This window comes from Lipophrys pholis (genome assembly GCF_963383615.2).
Source record: "Lipophrys pholis genome assembly, chromosome: 20".
Classification (NCBI taxonomy): Eukaryota; Metazoa; Chordata; class Actinopteri; order Blenniiformes; family Blenniidae; genus Lipophrys; species Lipophrys pholis.
In genome coordinates this window covers 18,832,121-18,850,063 of record NC_137648.1, presented here as the reverse complement: position 1 = coordinate 18,850,063, position 17,943 = coordinate 18,832,121, and the positions used below count along the sequence as shown (strand labels likewise).

The 17,943-nt window shown below is 46.6% G+C and overlaps 1 protein-coding gene across 3 annotated transcripts in view; it reads right to left on the bottom strand.

Moving 5' to 3' along the window:
• The window catches only part of nrp1a (neuropilin 1a), a 79,227-nt gene that overhangs the window by 51,395 nt on the left and 9,889 nt on the right, over nucleotides 1-17,943 (bottom strand). For all 3 annotated transcript variants that reach the window (XM_080489171.1, XM_080489173.1, XM_080489172.1), the window contains one exon: nucleotides 2,657-2,838. In XM_080489171.1, the coding sequence (XP_080345297.1) occupies nucleotides 2,657-2,838 (182 nt within the window). The remainder of the gene's footprint in view (nucleotides 1-2,656; nucleotides 2,839-17,943) is intronic.

Here is a 17,943-nt window from a genome sequence, read left to right as displayed (position 1 = left end):
ACTTTCTGTGAGTTTCTGCCTCCTCAGCTGATTTCTATGTGTGTGTTAAGAGTTTTGTTTGCACTGTGGGGACGGAGGAACTGCCACAACAGCCTTTTTTTTTCTTCTTCTTCCTGATAACTCTGTTATCATTTTGTAATTTTTCTGCTTATTCCCTGAATTCTTGAGTTCTGTCTTGTGTCAATACGCAACTCCTACACGTATGGGCAGGAGCACTTTAGACGTTCCAAAAACGAGTTGGTTTTTTTTGTTTTTTTTAAAGAAAGCATTATGTTCTGCTTCTTTTCCTCCCGGTCCTGACCTCGTGTTTGGATTCAGACGCAGCTCAGATTGCCATCCAGCTCGAACCTCTGCGGTCCGGAGTCGATCTCTGTCCTCACTCGCGTCCAAATATCCTCGCCGATCCTCGTATCTCAAGCATTGTGTTCAGCAGTTTCTCCTCCGACCCCCACCACCTCCCCACACGCCTCATTTATAATCGGTGCCGGCTAATAGATGAGACGAGGAAATTCCGAGCTAATCATGGAAAGAATGTAGTCGAATTAACCAGCCTATCGGGGGTGGGGGGGGGGGGGGCAGCGGCGTTCGCGGACGGGCTTCGTGGAGGGTGGAGTGTCGCTTTGATCTCATAAATGGACCCAACACTCCACCAGCTGCTCCGCCGTGATGGCGACATGCACAAACACAAACATACACATGCTCAGTCAGATTAAAAGGAAGGAGGATCATTGCGGGCTATTCATCATGTCTCCGGGGTCGTGGGACGGGGGAGGGTGGGGTGGGGGGGGGCGTCCCATAGACCGCTGCCGAGGTTAATTAATGAAAGTGGAGTCTGTAGCACCTGTCGGCACTCTCCTGAAATGCCTCCTCCACCTCTTCCTCTTCCTCCTCTCTTTTCCTCCAGACCAAACAAAGGAAGGGAGAAAAAACCAACAGGAAATTGTCCCACTTGTTCCGATAAGATCATATTTGTGTTTCAACATACCTGACTCCCAAGTAACATTATTGCTATTTTTAGCTTCCAGATGAAGGACGGATCCTCGCGCCGACTGCAAATGGCTGCGGAAACGAGAGCGCGTTCCCGAGTTTGAATCCCCCCCCCCCCACCCGGCTAACTAGACAGACTCCACTCTCTCCCCAAACCGGCCCGACAGCAGTCGCTTCGTACGCTGACTGCGGATTGCCATCTGACAACAAACCAGCACTCAAAGCAGCATTTGTGAAATGGGCGTTCGGCAAATTATGCCCCACGTTTATTGTATAATAATTCACACCAGATAAAAACCGCTACAATTATGGAACATATGGGAGCGTGAGTCATTGGTTTTTGAGCGAAGCATATTGCCTGCCATATTGCAATTGCATAATTTGATGCTCTGATGCCTTGACTAAATCACAAACAAACCATGAAATTAGACGGAGAGGCTCTTTCTTGCTTCATTATCGGAATGATTCCTCCAGCTTTTATAATGAATCAGACTCTGTGTTTATTTGATGGATTCGGTCGGAGGCAATCAGGGGTTTGTGGCAGTGTTCACCCGACCTCAAACCAAACCCACAAGCAAAAGGTCAAAGGGGGTCATTGAGAGTGCAGCGGTTCAAAAATGTGGCAAGGCTTTGTCTACTCTGACGAAAAGTTAGATTTTGTACGTGTCAAAGAGAAACGACAACAATCTTTTGGCGACTCATAAAGGGAGTGGCCAGGCTTTTTAGAAGCTGTCCCGGGGGACCACGGTCAGGATGTGGCATCTTCACGTTGTGGAAAAGGGGGAAGAGGATGTGTGGAACTGCAGACAGGGAAAATCAGGGAAGGAACTCAAGAACAAAACACAAACATTCCGGCAATTTGTCTGCCTGTTGTCAAAGTACACTTTTGAATCCGGGCAGGTGAATGGGGGTGAATCCGAAACAGATCGGACAACTTAAAGGTATGAACTCTAAAAGAAAGCGAGCATTGTGTAACAAAAACTCAACAACAGCTAGTAAACTGATCTCCTGGCAAATCTGGTCTTTTGCTTTCATTTGATGTATTTTCATAATGCTGAGCTTGATGAAATTCTGTCAATATTCCTGCCATCTACACTGCTGGTGTTTGTTCTTAGGATTATTTAGGACTCTTGTGAGGACTCCTCTGCCCTTCATGAAGTGTGAAGCTTGTGGCGCTTTGCTGGACTTGTTCATTCCTCCCTCTGAATTCACTTCCTTCAGTTTCCTGAAGGTCTCAGTACACTACAGCGTCTGCAGCACAAATAGGCCAGTGGGGAGGCGACGCAGTTCCGTAAACCTGAACGAACCCCGTCAAAGTTGTTGTAGTTTATCACCATAACGTTAACGTTAGAAGGATCAGACACAAAACCACATGAAACTCATTGGTAGTTTATTTCCTGGTATTACTGACGAATCTGGCACAAATATTGACAGTGAAGCTGTGAATTTGAGTATAATTTAGACTTAACTCCTCATTATGTGGGTAAAACTTTTTGTGGAGCTCTTTTTAGAGTTCTGTCAGAGGAAAGAGCTTCAGTTACACTGACATGTTCTGGTTTTTTCGTGTTGTTGTATTTTACAGTCACTTTTATTTGTATTTATGTAATTATTACGCAAAAGCTGGCTTGAAAAGAAAAAGGGAAATTTGATATTGTAACGTTTCTCTCACCTGTCTTGAAGATCTCGTATCGGATGGAGAATCCCGCCCCATGGGTCTCGTAGTCAGAGACGAACTTGATGAAGAGCTGGTTTCCAGAGGAGACCACCGGCGAGGGGGCGATCTTCCCGCAGTACTTCCCCACCAGCTGCCCGCTCTCGTCCACGCCGTCCCGGACCTCCACATAGTCGTACCTGAGCGGCGAGAGCCAGGGAGGTGAGCGTCGGCCATTTTATTAACATGTTGAAGCCGCTCAGTTCATACAGAGTGTGTAAGAAGACACAAACACAACACACACACACACACACACACACACACACACACACACACACACACACACACACACACACACACACACACACGCACACACACACACACACACACACACACACACACACACACACACACCCTCAGAGGACCACGAACACAGAGCAGCACAGCATATTGTGCAGGTAATGTAGTGGAAATAAAACACTGTGTACTAATGAGGTCTCAGGTTAAAACGCAGGGAACAGGTGGGCAGGTTGGGCTTTCATTATATCCACACACACACACACACACACACACACACACACACACACACACACACACACACACACACACACACACACACACACACACACACACCTGCAGAGGTTGTGTGTTCCCTGCAGGACTGAGGTCAGGATTAACAAACTCCTTTAACTACCGAACAATCGTCTTCCTCCTGTTTGACCACAGGATAACACTCAATCCGTGCGCGTGCCTCTCCTATAAGACAATGTGAGACCCGTATGCAATTATATTCTGGCCTTTGGCAGAGGCTGGCGTATAGCAAGAGCAGGTGTTAAAGCTATTAAAGAAAACACACACACGCACACACACACACACACTCTACATTCAAATGGAATTTCCGACCCACGGCTATTGAAGGTAGCAGACGCTTAATTGAGTCGGCGCAGAGTTTCAGAGCAGAAGAGGAAAACAGCTTTGAAATAGGACTGGGAACAAGAGCCGCCACACGCACGCACACACACACACACACACACACACACACACACACACACACACACACACACACACACACACACACGGAGTCTGGCATGCGAAACTTAAGCCGCTGTAGGAGAAATCGGAGCACCTAACCAACGAGGGTGGTCTAAACAGCCTCTGGATATCGGCGCGTGTGTGAGTGAGTGAGTGAGTGTGTGTGTGTGTGTGTGTTTTCTAGCACTTGTTACATTAAACCCATTTCACTTGCGGTTTACACTCCTGTATGTTTCTGAGTGTGTGTGTGTGTGTGTGTGTGTGTGTGTGTGTGTGTGTGTGTGTGTGTGTGTGTGTGTGTGTGTGTGTGTGTGTGTGTGTGTGTGTGTGTGTGTGTGTGTGTGAGTGAGAGAGGGTGAATGATGGTCAGGAGATGATTTTTCCATGCCGTGTTTTGACTGTGACTGACAGGGCGAGCGCCACTATTAAAAAAAAAAAAAGAAGAAAAAAAAAAGAGGCAGATTTGGGTTCAGGTTTCCATCGCTCCTAATTGCCCGTAACGTCGAATACGCGCCACACTTTTCAGCTCTGCGGGCGACTCCTCCAACATATTCCTGTTTGAAACGCTACTGACCTGTGGCACTTGGTCTTCATCAGAGAGAAAAAAAATTTAAAAAGTAAATTTTGATGTATGTACATATAACACGCAGCAGGTGTGTGGTCACAATCACTCACACACACACACACACACACACACACACACACACACACACACACACACACACACACACACACACACACACACACACACATATGCACCTCCTGGGCAAAAAGGCCCCATTTTCATAGTTCTACCTGATTCCCAAATTACTGTCAAAACACCAGAGCTCCTCTGCGATTTTGAACTCGCTTAATGCTTCGGATTTTACACAAAGAGGCGATTTACACTTTGAGCGACGGCTCTGGGGGGCTAAAATCCCTCAGGTGGGACTTGACGTGTATCAACATGCGCCCCTCTGCCACCTCTCTGTGCTAAACAGCTTCCTTCTCCTGCCTCGCATAAAAAGAAAATGTATTTGCGGAGTTCAAATTGAGTTACCGGAGGTGATTTTGGAGGAGAGAGGTGGTGGTGGTGGTGCGGGGGGGGGGGTCTGCTAGATTTTCCTATGCAAAAACATCAAGGCGAGCGCGGTGAGTGACTGAGTGAGTGAGAACAGAGTGTAACTAAATGTGGACGTGGACAGAAGTGGCAGCGCTCCAGATCGAGTCCCCCGAGGAGCTGCGGTGGATGGATGGCTTCGCTTGTCTTTCAGCCCGGGCGAGGTGATCCGAGGTGATATGGAGCTGTCAGGACGCATCAAGTGCCTCCTCCTCTCCTTCTCCTCAACCTTTTAAATGATGCAAAAATCACCACATTTTCACCCTTTTTTCCTCAATAATTTTCAACGTGCCCATCAGCCTTAGAGCATAAAACTCAAGTTAGTGCCCTCTATAGTCATTTAATTTGAATTATTAACGCTAGATCCGGGGTGTTGGAGGATGAGCCTGCTGTCAAGGAACATAAAACACACCTCAGGCCACATTTGCGCAACGTTTCAAGTGAGAATGCATCGTTTTTGTGTTTTTCTTTTGGAAAAGTTGCGGACTTACGCGTCACCGTTTTGGGAAAACGATGTCCATTCACACTGAAACGTCAGAAACACTAGGATCCCAGTATTGAAAGCCACTAATGCAAATTCTCCACAACTGTTTTCCACATTTATCTTCTGTTTTGCTTGTACAACAGCCACCCCACTGCCACTAACTCACTGCTCGCTGAAAGTTGCATTAAAAAAAGACATAATTCACACTGAACCAAAGCCAGACCTTTGTAATTTTACACTTGCGCTCCTGGACCTCATTAGCAACTTGGTGCCTTCAAACAGAATCAACATTTCCGAGTTATGAGGCGCTGCAACGCTCAAAACTAAGTGGATGACATGTGTGCGACCAAATTGACCATAAGAACCTCCGGTGAGAGCAAATCGAATTAGCCGATGCGTTAGATCGGAAGCTGGTCGTTGCATTAACGTCTATTAATCACGGCTTCGCGTTTCGGGTTTCCTCGGCTTCGGTACTCAGTCCAAGCGTTTACCGCAAAGTCGGGAAATGAAAAGTTTGAAGGGGCGCGCTGATGACTTTTGCAAAATTGGAAGTCGACTGCGCCTGCCAGTTGGTGGCAACTGTGTCACCACTTGCAACTAGATCTGGGATTTCAAAACGCTGAATGGGGAAACACTGCTTTTTTAAAAAAAAATTTTAATTCATTTCTCCTCAAATCTCTCGTGATTTCTCCGTGATCCCCCCCCCTCACCCCCCCCCACCCCACCCCAGGCTGCAGCAGCTGGCTTAAACAAGAACCGCTTTGTTTGGGCTGCTTTATCGGCTGCAGCTCGGTAAAAATACAAGTTTCACATGGTGTTTACAGTCTCACCTTCCCCTGTGTTGTGGCCAAACAGCGAGGGAGTAACTCATTATTTAGTTTAAGGAGATCCCCGAGGATCGGGGAGGCCTGCTGGAATGATGTCATGGAGTGAAGTGGAGTCATGAGAGCTGGAGTTCATTCTCCAAAGTCCTAATATTTAGTGAAAAGCGGGCATGCATGCTGCAATCGGTGTCGCCTCGATTTTAAACTTATAGGCGGGCGAAAGTGTGAGATTTTTTTGACACAATCAATCTCTCCTCTCCTCTCCCGTGCTCTCCTCTCCATCTTTTGGTTCCCAGCGCTCAACAGAGAGCATCAATCTTTCTGTGGCCCTGCTCCGTTCTATCAGCAGACTTATAATTCACCTCAGAGCCTGTGTCTCTGCACCAACCCCCCTCACCATTACACACACACACACACACACACACACACACACACACACACACACACACACACACACACACACACACACACACACACACACACACACACACACACACACACACACACACACACACACACACACACACAACTGCCAACTGGGCTTGCTGGGAAAGGTGGAATGAAGAGATTTCCTCTTCGAAAATGTCTCTATTTGTGGCTAAATGACTGGTGTGTCAGCCAGAACTCCACTGGTTCTGCTCCGGCGGGTCCACACACTCCGCTCTGCTAATACAGCTCCATCCTGGCCCTTATCATCTGGAAGGCATTATAGGGGCACGGTGGGGGGGGGGGGGGGTCGCTTGGCTGGCCAGTTCAACGCCTTTTGAAAGTCTCTCTTGTTTCCAGCTGTGTTAAATGTAGCTTCAACCTGTGGCTCTAAACACCTGCGGGCACTGGCTTGTAGGACTTTGAGTCCACAGGGATGACAGGACAGTTAATATCGACCGGGGACGACAGTGGGAGGACATGAGCGTGTCTTAGGCACCGTTTGCGCGACAATGTTTTCAAGTGAAAATGCAAAAGAGTAACCGTAATAGCAATCCAACTTCATCGTCTCTCCATACGAAAGCCACAGACTGATATCTATTGAAAACAGAAAACGCTAAGTCTCCATGTAAATGGACAAAAACACAACTTTTCTGAAAATCTGCCACTGTCTATGTGCACCATGGCCGCAAGTAAACAGTTCTTCTGCACATGCTCAGTAGATGGACAATAAGAATGATGTTTCCTCAGTGGTGCCATGACTCCTAGTTCATATTCTCCCGGGACTTGGTACTTTTATTGTTGACAGTCTCCCTGATAACAATCCAAATTGGTCGTCTGTCCAGACAAATGTCTGTAAACTCCCATTGTTAATGTTTATAACATTAAACAACCCAACGTGAAAACGACATCGTTTTTGGCGTCTCGGCCATTTCCATGTAAATGGACATCGTTTTCAAAACGATGCTGTGTAAACCTGAAATGTTTCTAAAACTGCCAAACTTTCCTGAGACGAAAATGCAAAAATGATGCATTTTGACTTGAAACGTAATCGTGTAAGCGTTTGGATCTTCACAGTTTTGGGGATTGGCCGCCAATCAACGTGCTCCAGTGATAAAACCAACTCAAGAGAAATAATGTCTTTTTGGGAACTACTTATATTCACAAATCAAACATGCTTGTTTGGATTGACCAACCAGAACTGACGTGGCTGATTTATGGATTTTTACATGTCAATGAGCTTCATGCAGCCAATACGAGGGTGATGCGTTCAGGTGCATCACATAATTCCGACCTTTTTCTTTTTTTTCTTTTTAAATTTGGTGGGTGTGGCTTATATTCAGATGCGCTCAATAGTCTGGAAATTCTGGTACTTATTTTGGTTTATGAACCAAAAACACTTGGTTTGGTTGGGCGGGTAAGGCTACATCGCTACATTTAGAAATACAGTTAAAATAACTGGCTATGTCACTACATAGCTTTCTTGATACGCTCTTTTTATTCGAAGAGGTCACATGAATGTAAATGGTTGTAAATACCCAACCGACCCTGACCAATGCCCCAAAAAAGGCTCAACAAGCTTTGTCGCTATGTTATCCTCATTGTTTTTACCATACATTTTGTGCGCACAAAGGTCCAAACGTCCAAATCGCGTGAAATTGAAGTATTCCCATTTAACGTATCCGGGGCTTGTAGAGAAATCCAATGCTAACACTGGAGAAAGGCCTGTCTGGCGAGTTAAACTTAGATTCCTCCTCTCAGGAGCTCGTGTGTTGACCTTTCATGTTGCATCCCTGCTGTTGTTTTTGCCGTTATCCCCTGTGACAATACAATCTATTGGAGCCACACACACACCTATTTGTCTGTCTGGTCTGCTTTGGGTCCAGGTGGGCCGGCTGACTTTCCGCAACACACATACCGATAATTACACACACGCACTGTGAACTGCCCACCGCCGCGCTAATAGTAAAAACCGTTTGCCAATCCAGTGGGGAAATTAGAGGAAAAAAGTGAGAGTTAGGAGGGAAAGCAGGAGGAGGAGGAGGAGGAGGAGGAGGGTGGCGACGGCGGCGGTGAGGGGGCGAATGTAATTCTCAACGACCTTCGCTTCACCGACTCAAATGTATTAGCCTGCCTTCTTTCTTCAGGCACAGAGAGAAAGCAATCCGCTAGTGTCAAACGAGAACATTAGCCCTCCTTACAAAGCCAAAGAGAAGGCGACAAACCGCCGGCCTAACAATATAACAGTTATATCGCCCGAAGCTTTCCCATGGAAATAATCTGTCCTCCCTCTATAAATGTCTGCTTGATATGGTTCTACAAAAGCAATACAATCTCGGGCAATGGAATAACGCTATGACAGACTATATAAGCCTCACACAATTGGTCGGATTTCTTAATCAGGCCATTTATAAGCTCAGCAGGCTGTGGAAACCCCCAGAACAAGAGCTCTTTCTGTACTATCGCACTACAGTTCAGCTGCAAGCAGAAAAAAATGAAAAAAAATGAAAAAATAAAAGTCCAACCCTTTTCTGAGCATTTCTCTGTCCCGCCGCTGACAGTGGATAACTTGACTTTGCATGGAAACATGTCACCTACAACATGTCACAACATCTCCAGGTAACACAAGTGGAAATGCCCAAACAACCTACTTGGGACAGCTTTACAAGGCCCGGGGAGAAAAGGGGAAAAAAGGGACCTTCTTGTCAAGCTGTCAGAAAACTCCGGCCCGGAGTTCTCAAGTATTAACGAGTCCCGTCGAACAAACTGTCACTTGGGGGCCCCAGACAAAAACATCATTAACGTTTGTACAAGGGGGCCCGGACAAGCTGATCCCCAGGTTACTTTTTCCGAGCCTGGAGGGGACATAACTCGTCGAAATAGAACTGTTTCCCTTTCTCTGCTTTCCATCCTGTGCTGGATCCCTATTGCATACCGCATTCATTAACCCCAACCTGGAATAACAGGTTCTTTTATTTTTATTTTTTTTCTCAGGCAGGCAGCTGGCCAGCTGTAATGACCCAGCTTGCCTGTACAGACGAGGAAATATGCTAAAAACGGGGGAGTCAGACCAGGTCTACATCTTAATGTTCCCAGTTAAAAACATTAACCCTAATTGACTCGCTGACATTAAGAATTTTATTGACGGAGAAAAAAGACCTAATCGTTCAAACAGAAGATTGACCACCAGGCATTCAAAAAGACCGATTTCTTTTGTTCCCCACCCTTTTCAATGATCAACCATCACTTTTGAATCCTCAGAAAATTACGCCGGGCATCCACGACCTCCGAATGGGGCGAGTCGCAGTAGGAAAAACCACCAACCAATCAGAGGGAACGGCTTCTGGGGTGGAGAAGAGCGTGGTCGCTGTGCTCACCAACACCCATGTTTCCGCATGATGGATGAAAGGATGCGTACGGCGAGCGCAGCCGGCCCAGCTGCACCCGTCCGATGGGCCTCTCTCCGGGTGTCACCCCTCCTCCTGCGCGGTTCCGCTCAGCTCCATCATATTTTTAGACGCCGTAGCCGCTGCTGATTCGGCGGGCCTCGGCCACACGCTCGCGAGCTAAAGCGTCTTCGCTCTCCTAAACTGCAATTATCATTAGCATTGATGGATTTAGCATGCCTCCATCCATTAGCTTCCCTAATTACACTGTCGAGAGATCTGCTGTCGCCAACAATCAAATTAATGAATTTGGCTGTTTAGACTCAATTATTGCATCCCCGCCCCTCCCTCTGAACATGCACACACACAATAATCCTTTATTCAGAAATATGAGCACGGAGAGACGGGCGGGGGGGGGGGGGGGGGGGGGTGCTTCTCCTCAGCACAGAGCCGGCTCACATGGGTGTGAACTCGAGAGGGGACGGGGTGGAGGACGGCAGGGGCTTAAAAGCCCCCACTGTTAGCGGGCTAATTTGCCTGTGCTCACCTCACATGCAGAGTCTACTGCACTCTGAACCCCGGGGTTGCCGGAGTGCGTTCAGCTGACTGTCTTTCCACTGTGACGTGGCCTCCAGGGTCGGAGCGCGGCGCTGCGTGTTTTCCATCATGGGCGCATGTGAACTTTTTCCCCTCATCCAACTAATGAAGCGTGACAAATAGGTCACAACAACGTGATTAACAAAATGCGAATATATGTCACTGGCTTTAATAAAAAGAATATTAGGAACTTTGCTCTCTTTTGTTGCAATTTTCCGCATCTGGTAAAGACAAATGGTGAATATGACTATATTTTACAGGAGTTTTCACTCAAGTGCGGAGGTAGCAGAATGATCTAACACAAAGTGAAACACGGATTAAACGCTAATGACCTTCTGCTTTCGCATGAAGGAAGAAGAAAACAATGAACATTTCATGCTAATCAGATATTCCCCGAAATCCCAACTGTATTCTCACTGAAAAGTGAGAAAGTTCTTCTCGAATAAAAATAGAAAATGATTCTTCAGCATGTATTAATGCTGAGGATTTGGCCCTCATCACACATCTTGTTATCGAGAATGTGTGAGCGCGTAAGTACAATCAATTAAGAAAGCGCTTGTGGCAAACTGGAGATACATATTTAGCACTTTTCACCGAGTAGGCGAGCTTCGGAAATGAAATTGCTGTTGCATAGAGCAGTGTTCTATGCGCATCTCCGTGTTCAGATATTAATATTCACAATTTGGATGTATGCTTTTGCAAATGAAGCTGGCAGCCCTCCGGGTAAATTAATGAAACACTTCTTAAAAGTAGAAAAGCGGAGTAGTAATGGCCGAAATCATTGGGACTGTGAGCTATCGTGCAATTTGTCAGTTGTTAACCTTCTCCTGCACAGGTTTCTCTTTCACAACAAAGCTGGAAACTTTAATATGATTTACAAAAGGACTTGTAAAAAAAAGAAAAAAAAAAGAAAAAGAAGAAGAAAAGCAGAGAGCTTGGGTGAAATTCTAAAAGATATAAGAATAGAAAGCCAAAAAGATAGAAAAAGGATGAAACGCATTGTGTGTGTTTTCTCAAAGAGAGACGAGAAAAAGAGAGGGAGGCAAAGCGAAGCACTCCAACCCATTTCTGGGCCCATTACAAGACGGAATGGCTCCCATTTGTCCCACCTTGACATTTGAGAGGATCTCTGATTACACAGGAGAGAGGGGCAGGCAGAGGTGAGCGAGGAGCGAGTCCTCCACAGGGGGCTGTGGCACGGCTCAGATGATACGCCGTCGCTACAACAATGAGAAGTCAAGGGTAAAAATAACAGGGCACGGGGAGAAAGGGGGCGAGGTGGCACAGCAAGGATGACTTGTATACAGTCTTTTTCTTTTTTTAAAACATGCCTCCTCCTCAGTGGTCGCTTTGCCTACTCACACCATGTAGCACCACCATGACATGAGTACACGGACCCCCTGCTGTGGGGGAGGGTGCAAATGACTCCATCTAGACTTGCTGTGCAAAAAAAAAAGACTTTAACATCTATAATGCTTGGCTCACATTTATATAAGAGGATATTGTGGACGGAAAACTTTCAGAGCATTTTGGGCGTCCGTTTTTATGATGACAGTGCTGGGAGCCAGTGAAAACGCAACTTTTTGGAAACCGCAGTGACTCAGTCTCCATGTAAACGGAGGAAAATGCAACTTTTCCACAGCCGTAGTAGACAGTTATTCTGCACATGCTCAGTAGATGGACAACAACAATGGTGGCCTCCGTCGTGTCATGACTCCCGGTCCATGTTCTCCTGGGACTTGGTAGTTTTATTTTGACAGTCACCTGAGCAACAATCCAACTTGGTCGTCTGTACACTACAATGTCTGTGTACTCCCTGTGTACTACTTGTTGTTACAAAAGCAAACAGCCAAACATGAAAACTACATAATTTTCAGTGTTTCTGCATTTTCCATGCAAACGATGCATTTTAACGAAGGGCCTTAATGACTGTGGGTCACTTGGTATAGAGCAGGGGTTCTAAAACTGTGTGAAGATGAGCCCCCTCCTCTTATTGGGTTTAACCACAGTACAACCCAAGGAGAGTCCCACCCCACATGTCAAGGCGGTTTGATCACCCGCCTCACTCTGTGCCTGTTTTGAAGTATCCTTGGATAAGCAGCTAAACTTCAAGTTGCTCCCGATGGTGTGCGAGCACCTTGCACGGCAGCTCTCACCAATGGTGTGAGACTGAGATGGATTGTGTTTGCATGGGCGAATGTGACTGGTCATGCAAAGCACGTTGACACTGCTGTACAGTAGAAATCCACTATATATGTAAAGTTCATTTATCATTTATTAGTGGTGGTACAAAGTTGCGCCTATATTATTTAAACAGACATCTATATGTGCGCCTATGGTCAGATGGCCTTAAAGTGAAGAGTCGTCAGGCACTTTAGCAGCACATTGGCTTAAAATCTTGCTTATCTGGGCAATAAATCTTTAGGTCAAAGCGGCAGAGGTGCAGTGTTTCATTGATAGCCTCCCACCTGGGTCTTCAAGGGACAGAGGAAAGCTATTCTGATTAGGTAATGGCATTATACCCAAGCTAAAAGCTGTCATGAAGCAAGAGACAAGTGCAAACCCTTTTACTATGTACTAGCTCCAATTCCAAATATTCTATTTATATCTTCTGTACATCGTTGCCAATTGTGATTTTCTGATTGAGGAGACCACAACGCAGACATCCTAACACTGATCGAGAGGGTCAAAGAACAGTATCCCATTTATTCCGGGTATGTCCTGTAAGAGGGGTGCTTGTTATAGGGTTGGACTATTACTGGATATCCTGTGCATAACTGCATGTCTAGGATGTACACGATCAAGGTCACACTCACAGGAACCATGTGACAAAAAGAAACATAAGGGACACAGACAGATAATTGTAAACAACCTTGAGCAAGTGACCCACTGAACTTACCATGGGAGTAAAATTAGCCAAGCAGACGCTTTATGACTGTGGGCTAACAAGGAAAAAAATAAATAAAAAATGAAAATCCCTACAGCTCGACAATATGCACTCACTGAAATCCTGAGCAGCTTGCACAGAGGCAATCATCTATCTGTTCCTGATGCGGCGAGGAGCGCCCCGCCGAGTAACGAGCATTCAAAGAAGGCAGAGAGGAGCAGCGGAGGAGAGAAGAGGGAGGAGGGGAGTTTGAGGCCGAGGTCAGCAAGAGGTAAAGCCTTTGGGTGCTGCTCAAAACTCTCTCGCCTCTCCACAATGGGCAGGAAGAGAGACAAGAGTGCGGCGTGGGTGGGATGGCGGCGTTTGGTGTGTTTAAAAGGAAACTGCTGAGGGAGATACAGAAGGCAAGAAAGTAGAGCCGTTGATGGAGAGAGGGAAGGAACAAAAGAGGAAAAAAAACATTGGAAATGCCTTGATAGGGGGGAGCCGGCAAACAGGTGCAGGTATGAATGCAGGAGAAAAAAAAATAGAAAGGCTCAGCAGCATGAAGACTCTTTTGCATGCGATGGCTAGGAGGCTCAAGGGCAATGGTAATAAGAGCTGCACTGGGATTTAATCAATTAAAAGTCCCATCCGTCCCCCCTGGCTTTTTTCCTCCTCTATCCTCCCCAGAGTCTGTGGAGTCATTGTTGGGGGGGGGGGTCAGGGACCAGGTCTGGGTGCGTCGCGTGACCCGATCATCTGGCTGCAGCTACTTGGCTAGCGGCGTGTAAGCCTGTCAGCCGAAGCCATAGGAATGTCGCAGAGAACTGGCGTTGTTGTTGTCGTCGTTGTCGTCAGTGTATTTAGTCTGTATAAACAGTCAGAAATCACCCACAACTGGCCTTGGAGCGTGTGATAACTTGATGATATATGGCTATATTTCTCCTGAAGTGAAATTACAGAAGGGGGGGAGGGTGACTACAAACAAGGCATGGTCAAGTTATCAGTTGTTGCCAGAATCAGCCCGTTTCCTTCCAACGCAGACCAGCCCTCGAAGGCTTCAGACGTCTCACTTCATTTCATTTTGATGGCTGCATTGTTCCCACCGGCGCATGCAGAGCTCAGAAATTTTTTTTCAGTGGTGCAAGCACTTTGAAAGCCAAATAGATCCGTCCCGCGAGGGCCGCCCGCCAAGCTGTACATCTCCTCTGTGGAGTCGGGCGAGAAAGGCGGAGTTCTTGGCATCACGGGGCTGATTTAAGTGCTGATGGCCAGCATGTGACTGCCAGCCTTCCAAGGCCAAGGTGACTCCTCCATTTATTGCAATCAAATCATGCCATCTACTTTGAAGGCCCTCTGTCCAGCAGTGTCATTTCCTACTTTCCAGTGAAACCCTGTGGGAGAGTGTATGCACGGTGGAGAGCGGTCTTCTTGTCACTCATTCTGAAGCAGACAGGAGTCATCCAGGAGAGGCCGGTCAGGCGCCAGAGGTACAGGCTACTAATAATACTTTCAGCGCTACCCTACTGGGTTAATGCCGAAAAGGTTGCTGTTAGGCTGAGTATACATTCCCTCTTTACAATTACTACCATCAAACAAAAAAGAAATAAGGCCGTGAGAAAAAAAAAAAAAAAACAAGCACCGGCGGCTGCGGTGAAAAAGAAAGACCACAACTAATGCTGGCAATTTAGCGAGGAGAGATCAAGCTAAGAGCAAACAAAGCGAGGGATTGTGAGTGGCCCTAACTCAATCAGAGAGCGGTGGGGTACCGCCCCATCAATCACTGTCTGCTTGCTGCCCTGGTCGAACCATGCAGAGTTGAGTGGTGGAGGAACAGGCCGGCAGAAGTCGACGCGATTCCCGCTGTGCGAAAAAAAGCGCAGTGACCGAAAACGACCCCGGAGATCGGGGTTGAAACGAGACAAGCCTTGGCTTCCAGCTTCCTACCCTCCCTTTTACAAACTCTGCATCACCCACAGCCTCTCGTGGGAGTAGCCTGATTGTTTGACGCTTCCCCCTCCCCTTCAACCCGGCAGACCCTCCAGGACCGGCGACAAACGGGCGTTGGGGCAACAAACAAGCAGTTTAAGGACCAAAGCACATCAATCACAATCATTCAAGGTTAGACCACCGAACCAAACGTGTCTGACAAGCTTGGACACGCTGAATTACAAGTGTCCAGAACTCCCTTCCTCATCAAATCAGCTGAGGAGCCCCCGATCTTTCCTGTGGGAGGGGTAAGTTTCAAAGTGAGCCACCCCAGACGCCTGCTCTGCCGCACACAATCTCCAATTCGTCCCACTTCATTCACGCTCATTAACATTTCCTGTTTTCCATGAAACTTCATAAACAGAAAAAGATCAACATGCGATGCAGCTAGAGAGAAAATCGAAAGTGAGGAAAACCTGTTGCTAATTATATCATACGAAGCCGAGCGAGGGGGAGACGGAGCGTGTTGCCAACTGTCCTTTGGAAACAGAAACGCATAATTGAATTACAGCCTGAGTGTTTAATGCTTTTTCATCGACATTGGAAGGAACAACGAGTATGAATTTTCTTACAGGCTATAGATGTGGGTCCAGATAGTGAGCTTGAGATTACCAAATGTTGTCTTCTAATCATGAGCCCCTACATACGGCTCCTTTTCCAGCAATCTGTTTCAGATAAAGACGTTAAAAAAAAAGAGCATACGACTGACATCTCTAAGCTGTGTGAGCTGCAGCTCCATTCCACAAGAAACTTCCAGTATCGGGAAGGTGGTATCGGTTTGGGGCTGGAACGGGATGAAAAAGGAAGAATTAAGAATTCAGGAGTCACGTGCCAGAAACAGCTCGGGGACACTCTTCCCTTGCCAATGCTAAGTTGCTAACTCCCACATTGAGATGAAAACAGAAAAAAATCAACAACAGGCGGACACGTGGGACCGTGATGCTTTTGTCCCGCCGTAGATATGCGACCGCGACTGGAAATCCAGCGGGTTATTTATCAGCCTCGCCCCCCCTCTCTTATCCCCCCCCCCCCTCCTCCGCTGTGAAGTGGACCTGGCTCCCCTGCAGCGAGGAAGAGTGGCTCGCCTCCCGGTTGTGGTCGGGCTGCGCATGAATCAAAGTGGTGACAGAGCAGCGGGGAGGATGGCAGATGCCACGGCCAGAAAGCTTTTCAATCAGGCTGCCCTTCCAAGCTGCGGCCAAGGTGAAACGCTTCACCGGTGGAAAAAAAGAGAGAGCGAGAGAGAGAGAGAGAGAGAGAGAGAGAGAGAGAGAGAGAGAGAGAGAGAGAGAGAGAGACCCTCAACCTCCACGGTCACCCATCCGCATGCACGTGTAAACGCATGCAATCAGGAACACATGTGCACAGGCCTGCTCATTAGCCAGGGAGTGACCCCTCCGTGTTGTAAAGACGTGAGGAAGACGGGAGTGAAGGTTAATGGCTTTCTGATGCAACATCTCTGTCTGCCATGCGTTTTGTTACACCCTCTGGTTAATTAACAAGGTGAACACTTGCAAATGTATCGGTACTGTGGCTTTCATTTGTAGTTTTTTCTTGTTTTTACCATGAAAACTAGAAAAAAAACTAAACTGTGGCAGAGCCTCTCGCTGCAGGGGATTGGATTCCTTATCTTTGACTGGTCATACATGAGTCAGTCTGTGTCTGCTGAGCGAAAATGACTCGCAAACATGGTTGAATTTCTATGTACATTGGGAGATTAACCATCCACCAGTAGTCCTTGTATTCACCTCCACCCAAGATGTCCAAACTTTATCAGTTAGTGAGGCTGGACTCTGAATAACTCAAATAACACCACAAACCAATGAATCCAGCAAGTTTAGAAACATACATTTACAGTGTTTAACTTCTTGCATGTGTTCATAACTCCATGCACAGGATCTAACGTATTGAGAAACCCATGATGTGGAAAGAAAAATGCATCTACAAAAACTTCAATACACATTTTTTTTGTTTTTGAGTTTAATCTGCTGTAACTCACAGAAAGCAAAGACACTGGACTAAGTGACTTACTGGTTAATAAGCGAACCAATAGATCCAAAACACTGGATCAGAATACTTCGCCAAACAGCTATTTTTCCACTAATCACACACAACAAATACAAAGTTGTGACCAACACTTTTAATGCCTATGAGTTTCTCTTTAGAACTCTAAGACTGAGCGCCTTTGGTGGGGTGGCAAACACATTTTAGTTAAGGAGCCACATACAGCCAAATTTCATCTTGAGTGGGCCGGCCTGGTAAAATAGTGTCATAATAACCTTTAAATTCAAAATGTTCTTCGTTGTGGCGGAGACTATACATGGTGAAAATGTGTATATTTTCATAAAGACCAAACAATTACGACAGTAAATTACTACAATCTCAACATAAAGTCAATTTTAATGAAACCTTATGGTGGAAATAAGAGTCAATCCAAAGTTCTTGGTCGTTTGGAGCCTCTTGAAGGCCGGATTTGGCCCACGGGCCTCATGTTTAACACCGCTGGTGTAAAGGAAGCCGGTGGAGCAGCAATGCTGAGCCACAAAGCTGAAAGCCAGACTGTTTTATCCATCCTGCCGGGAAATTTGACTGCATTAAT